The sequence below is a fragment of the Terrapene carolina genome, unplaced genomic scaffold (genome assembly GCF_002925995.2).
Source record: "Terrapene carolina triunguis isolate 2854851 unplaced genomic scaffold, T_m_triunguis-2.0 Scaffold34504, whole genome shotgun sequence".
In the NCBI taxonomy this organism is placed as follows: domain Eukaryota; kingdom Metazoa; phylum Chordata; order Testudines; family Emydidae; genus Terrapene; species Terrapene triunguis.
This window is the reverse complement of record NW_020698855.1, coordinates 404-6,770: the sequence shown is the minus strand read 5'-3', so window position 1 is coordinate 6,770 and position 6,367 is coordinate 404. Positions and strand designations below refer to the sequence as shown.

The 6,367-nt window shown below is 67.5% G+C and overlaps 1 protein-coding gene across 7 annotated transcripts; it reads left to right on the top strand.

Annotated features, from left to right (window-relative positions):
- Positions 1-178: 178 nt before the first annotated feature.
- On the top strand, positions 179-5,544 carry ABHD1 (abhydrolase domain containing 1). 7 transcript variants are annotated; one of them, XM_026646235.2, is made up of 9 exons: positions 179-323; positions 1,881-2,041; positions 2,163-2,345; positions 2,733-2,778; positions 3,994-4,106; positions 4,253-4,426; positions 4,752-4,800; positions 4,877-5,042; positions 5,119-5,388. In XM_026646235.2, exons 1-9 carry the CDS (start codon positions 204-206, stop codon positions 5,322-5,324), a joined length of 1,218 nt encoding a protein of 405 aa, XP_026502020.1. In that variant the 5' UTR covers positions 179-203; the 3' UTR covers positions 5,325-5,388. The 7 variants fall into 7 exon arrangements, with proteins under 7 accessions (XP_026502020.1, XP_026502016.1, XP_026502022.1 ...); XM_026646231.2 differs by having other exon boundaries at positions 4,877-5,544; XM_026646237.2 differs by lacking the exon at positions 4,752-4,800 and having other exon boundaries at positions 5,119-5,257.
- Positions 5,545-6,367: the final 823 nt, after the last annotated feature.

Here is a 6,367-nt window from a genome sequence, read left to right as displayed (position 1 = left end):
ATGCTCCAATATGTCTGTTAGTCTATAAGGTGCCACAGGACTCTTTGTTGCTTTTTACAGATCCAGGCTAATGGGGCTACCCCTCTGATACTTGTCACAAACATGGCTGCCGGGGCGGGGCCTGCCCCTCACAAACATGGCTGCTGGCAGGGGCGGGGCCTGCGCAGGGCTGCCGGAAGCTGCCAGACTCAGGCGGCTGCAGGATGCGCGGGGCGCTGGGGTCCCTGCCCGAGCTGCTGCTCCGGGGCTGGGGGGAGCCGCTGCCGCTGCTGCTGGTCGCCAGCGCCGCCTTCCTGTGCTACTACTGGGTGCGCGTCCCGCAGGTCCGTCCGGTCAGCGCTGGGGGGTCGGTCCGTCCGTCCGGTCAGCGCTGGGGGGGCGGGGGTCAGTCCGTCCGGTCAGCGCTGGGGGGGGGTCGGTCCGTCCGGTCAGCGCTGGGGGGGGGGGGGGCGGCCGGCCGGTCCGGGGGGGGGGGGGGGGGGGTCGGTCCCATGCTGTAGGGTCGCTGGGCTCTGTCTGGCCTGGGCTGGAGCCGCCTGCGAGACAGCTCTGAGCTCCGCCCGAGCTGTGAGCAATGGGGGGGGGTCCCAGCCCTAAGAGCCCCCCCTCACTGTGACACCCCCCTCCTGGTTTCCCCCGGCTCTCAGCCCAGCTAACCCCTCCCTCCTTGGGAGCCCCCCGGGCCAGGCTCCGCAGGCAGGCAGGGGGGCTGGGACTGTCTGTGCAGTGGGGGTGCTCGAAGCCGCTGAACCTGGAGCTGATGGAGACCACCCCAAGCTGGGGGTGCGGCAGCCCCCCAGTTCCAGCACCGCTGTCCTCAGGGCCCTCTGGTGGGGCCTGACCCCTCCTGGCCTGGAGCTCAGAACTGACAACCAGCTGTGGGGGGCTGGGGCCCCTCTGGGCAGCCCCTGGCCGGGGACCGTCCCCTAGAGCGGAGCTGCCTGCGGCTGGTTCTCTCCCACTGGGGCTCCTGCTCCCTCCAGGCCCTTGGGGGATTGGTCTGGGGGCTGGGACCCCTGGCCAGTGACATCCCCCGGGGCGCTCGCTGCCCTCGCCAGTGGGGTGAAGCCTGTCCCGCCCAGGCTGTGCCCGTCCCCCCCGGACACCCCAGCCAGGGTCCAGGCTGCGTGTCCCTGGCATGGCTGCGCTGACCTCATTTCAGGTCAGTCTTGGAGGAGCCGGGCGTGGAATGAAGCGTCCTTGCCCCATAGCCCAGCTGGGGAGTGACTCACTTCCCCTGGGGGGAGCCGCTGTGGCTGGGGGGCAGGGGCTGAGGAAGGGAAGGTCCCCTCCAGGCTGGGAGCAGAGCCCAGTTCTGCAGGCCGCAGCTCCGGGCTGTGCTGGCGTCTGTCTCGGTGTTTTCGGATGCTGAATGCCCGCTGGCCGAGCTGTGATGAGAACGACCCGCACCAGGCTCCTGTCGGGGTGTGCGTCATCACCCCAGATACTGGGCCGTGCCCTGGGGCACAGCCGCTCGCTGCATCTCTCTGTTCCTGGTTCCTCTCCGCCCTCCTCACGTGGCCCCATCTCACCTCTGGCCTAGACCGGCACCTCCCGTCCCGCCTCAGCTGGGTGGGGCAGGGCCGGGCGCTGTCTGGCTCCTTCGCTCCCAGCACCGGGGAGCTGGATGGGACCCACTGGCTAGCAGGGCATGTGAGCTGGGGGAGGGGTCTACGCTGTGGGGCCGGGCTCTGTCCCTGCTGGCTCAGCCCCATGTCGTGGGATCTCGGGGGCCCTGTCCATGGCTTGTGCCAGGGCCTGCAAGCGTGACGGGCTCTGACAAGCCAGGCCATGCTGGAGCTGGTGGGGACGTAGGGCCTGGGAGCCGGGCCCGTCCTTTGGCTTGGGCTGGCCCCAGCTCTCCCCGAATCTCTCCCCAGAGGCCCCTGCTGGTGGGCGGGCTGCCGTTCTGCGCCTTCCTGGAGACGCACTGCCCCGTCGTCAGCGAGCCCTTCTACCCCACGCCCTGGTGCTTCGAGGGCCGGCTCCAGACCCTGCTCCGCTTCTTCCTCCAGTCCCGGCCCCAGGTCTCCTACCGCAGGTGCGTGCTGGGCTGGGCGAGTGGCTGGGGCGGCTGCTCCGTGACTCCCAGGCTGTGCCCATGGGGCGCTGCCCAGGCCCCTGCTGCCCGGGGCTCACTCCACCCTGTGCTCCCTGCCCAGCGAGTTGCTCCGCACAGCCGACGGAGGGCAGCTGCTGCTGGACTGGGCGGACAATGCCGAGAGCCAGCGGTACCCGGAGCCTGGCACACGCCCCACCGTCCTGCTGCTGCCAGGCCTCACCAGCAACAGCCAGGCCACCTACATCCTGCACCTGGCGCAGCAGGCGTCCCGCGCGGGGTACAGGTGAGACGCTGCGGGGCAGCCGGGCCCCTGGGGCCTGAGTGGGGGGCTGCAGGGACCCAGCCTCATGGGCAGCCCAAGGGAGGGTCGGGCAGCGATGGGCATCTGGCTCAGTGCCAGTCTCTGAGGGGCATTGGGGAAGGGGGGCTGGTTGGGGGAAGGGGGGATGGAGGGGTTGGGGGGGAAGGGGGGCGGGTTGGGGGGGAAGGGGGGCGGGTTGGGGGATGGAGGGGTTGTGGGGGAAGGGGAGATGAGGGTGGGGAAGGGGGGCTGGTTGGGGGATGGATGGGTCGTGGGGGAAGGGGGGCTGGTGGGGGAACATGGGGGGTGGGGATGGAGGGGTTGTGGGGGTAGGGGGAAGGGAGCCTCACCCGTCTCCTCTCTCCCCAGGACTGTCGTTTTCAATAACCGAGGGTGCAAGGGGGAGGAGCTGCTGGTGAGTGAGCTGTGTTCCCGGGGGGGCCTTGGGGCCCGGCTGCAACCCAGAGATCCTGGCCCAGGCGGTGGGGTGGGGGGCAGCACGCTCCGTGGGCCCTGGAGGGGAGCGCAGGGCTCGGCCCGTGGGTCCCGGCAGGTCGGAGGTGCTGTCCCATCTATACAGGCAAAACAAGGGGTCTAAACTAGCTGTGAGCCCTCGAGACAGACCTCGGCCTCCCTGGGGATGGCTCTCTGAGAACAGCCGCTCAACGGGCAGCGGCAGCCGGACCAGCTACCAGAGCGCGGGAAGCCCTCAGGAAAGGGATGGATCAGACAGCAGAAAATATCATATTGCCCCTGTCTAAATCCACGGGATGCCCACACCTGGAATACTGCATGCAGCTGTGTCACCCCAGCTCAGAAAAGATCCTTTACGTTTGGAAAAGATGCAGAGAAGGATTAGGGGATAGAACAGCTTCTGTAGGAGGAGAGATTAATAAAACTGGGACTTTTCAGCTTGGCAAAGAGACGACTAAGGGGGGATATGATAGAGGTCTATAAAATCATAACTGGTGTGGAGACAGTAAAGAAGGAAGTGTTATTTACTCCTTCCCATAACACAAGAACTAGGGGCCACCCAATGAAATGAATAGGCAGCAGGTTGAAAACAAACAACAAGGAAGTATTTCTTCACCCAACACACAATCAACCTGTGGAACTCCTTGCCAGAGGATGTTGTGAAGGCCAAGACCATAACACGGTTCAAAAAAGAACTAGATAAGTTCCTGGAGGACAGGTCCATCAGTGGCTATTAGCCAGGCTGGGCAGGGGTGGTGTCCCTAGCCTCTGTTTGCCAGGAGCTGGGAATGGGCGACAGGGGATGGATCACTGGACGATTCCCTCTGGGACACCTGGCACTGGCCACTGCCAGAGCTGGGGTCCTGGGCTAGCTGGCCCAGTCTGGCTGCACTTCGCTCCATCCCATCCTGCAAACGGCTCTCAGGGCTGAACCCTCCCCATGCACCTGGGGGGCCAGGACCCCCCTCCCTTGCATGCAAGAGTGGGGGATCCAGCATGAACACCCGTCAGCTCCATGGCCCCCCATTAACTGCAGTCAGCCAGGGACACCCCCCCTTGCCAGCCCCAGCACTGCCTCCCCGGGGACACCCCCCTCCCCCAGCCAGCCCCGGCCATGCTGCCCCCCTGCCCCCCTCAACTCTGCTCTCGCTCTTAGACCCCCAGAGCCTTCTGCGCAAGCAACACAGAGGACCTGCAGACCGTGGTCACCCACATCAAGGCCCAGCACCCGCGGGCGCCGCTCCTGGCCGTGGGTGTCTCGCTAGGCGGGTGAGGAGCAGGGGCCGGCACAGGGAGGTGAGGGGTTAATGTCTGTCCCCCCCAGCTGGGGAGTAGCAAGGGGAGGGGGGCTGAAGGGTTAATCCGGGGGGGGGGGCGCGCAGACCCCCGGCCCACCTGCGGTGCTGTCTCCCCAGGATCCTGGTGCTGAAGTACCTGGCACAGCGGGGTCGCGACACAGGGCTGGTGGCCGCCATGACCTTGTCCATCCCCTGGGACACCGAGGAATCCAACCGCTCGCTGGAGCAGCCACTCAACTTCCTGCTGTTCAACCGGCGCCTGACGGCCAACCTGCGCCACCTCGTCAGCCGGTGGGGCTGGTTCATGGGGGGGGTCAAGGGGACAGTGGGGCTGGTTCATGGGGGTCAGGGGGGCTGTAGGGCTGGTACAGAGGTTGGGGGGACTCTGGGGCTGATACCTGATCCTCCAACCCCCATGTATGTGGTGAGGTGTGGGGCTGGTGCATGGAGGTTGGGGGGAATCTGGGCCTGATACATGGGGGTCAGGGCTGTGGGGGGCAGGGTTAGGGGGATCAGGTATGTGGGGGTTGGGGAGTGTGGGGCTGGTTGATGGGGGTCGGGGGGCTCTTGGCTGTCTTGCTTGGCAGTTCCCCGCTGACTGTGGGGCCCGTTGCAGGCACAGGAAGGTGATTGCAGAGAAGGTGGATGTGGAGCCCATACTGCAGGTAGGGCCCCCCGCCCCCCCTCCCCCAGCTGCCCCCCCCCAGTGCCCCCGGCCCTGACCCCCGCTCTCTGCCCCAGGCACGCAGCATCCGGGAGTTTGACGAGCGCTACACGGCCGTGGTGTTCGGCTACGGGACATGCGCCGAGTACTACCAGGACGCCAGCCCCTCGCACTGGGTACACACCGTGCGCCTGCCCGTGCTCTGCCTCAACGCGGCCGACGACCCCTTCTCACCGCTGCAGGGTGAGTGCCGGGGGCTCTGGGCCCAGCGGGGGGGCTCTGGGCTCAGCTTGCGGCTGCCTGACTCGCTCTCTTTCAGCCATCCCCCTGGCCGCGGCACGGCGCCTCCCCACGCTGGCGGTGCTGGTGACGGCACGCGGCGGGCACATCGGCTTCCTGGAGGGGCTCTTTCCCCGGCACGAGAGCTACATGGACCGCGTCTTCGCCCAGTTCCTCGCCGCCGCCTTCGAGCACTGCCAGGAGCTGAACCGCAGCCTGGGAACCGAGCGCCCAGCCCCCCAATAAACCTCCTGTCCAGATACCTCCTGTCCTCCATGAACTGCAGGGAGCCGGGCCAGGGCCCTGCTGCAGTGACACCAACTGCGGGGCTTGGGCCAGCCTGGGCTATGGGGCAGGGCCGAGACCTGGGCTCTAGAGGGGAAAGACCCCGCTAGACCCCTGCCTGGGGAGGATTGGGGGAGCTGTATGGAAACCAGCTTCCAGAGCCTAACACTGCCCAGGCTCTACCCTGGGGGGGGGGGGGGGGGCCCCCCCCCAGGGGGACCCCCCCACAACCCCTGGGGGAGGGGCAGAACAATGGCCGTACAGCCAGGGTGGCAGCTGAAGGGGGAGGGCTCCCCCCAGCCAGGCCTGCCCGAGACGCCCGGCCCAGGGCCAATGGAGCCAATGGGCTGGGCCCTCGCACAGCGACTGGCCTGTGCCTAGACTGGGGGGGGGCGGGGGGGGGACACCGTAGCGGAAACAGGATTTTCTATTAGTTGCCCCCACAGTTCTTCCCATGGGCTCTGCAGCCCCCCCCCCCGGCACGCACAGGCAGGGGAGCGACAGGTCAGACTCCAGTTTTAATGGCAGCCAGCGACCTGCAGCAGGAGCACGAGTTGAGGCTGCTGGCACATCGCTGGATGGGCGTCGTGGGGCCGACTGGCACAGGCTGGGCTCTCAGCCCCGTGCCACGGCCCAGCCAGAACATCTCACCATCCCGAGAGCTCCGGCAGCGCCCGTCCCATGCAGGAATCCGCCTGGAGCAAACGTCCCCACCACGGGCGGGCAGGGCAGGGGCACCCGGCGTGGGGCCAGGGGGTCTGCCGGTCTCTGAGCTGCTTCACATTGTCCTGGGGGGAGAGCCGGGCCGGACCAGGCAGGCGAGGGTCCTGACGTGCCCCAGGCAGGGGCAGAGTCTCTCGCTGTCCCAGGGGCTGGGCCGGAGCCCTGCCCCCCGCGCCGCGGGGCTCCTCACGCCTACAGGAAGCCGGGGAAGGCCAGTTGCAGCAGCAGGATGGTGGCCACCACCAGGCCAGCGCAGAGCAGCAGCAGCAGCCACACGGGGA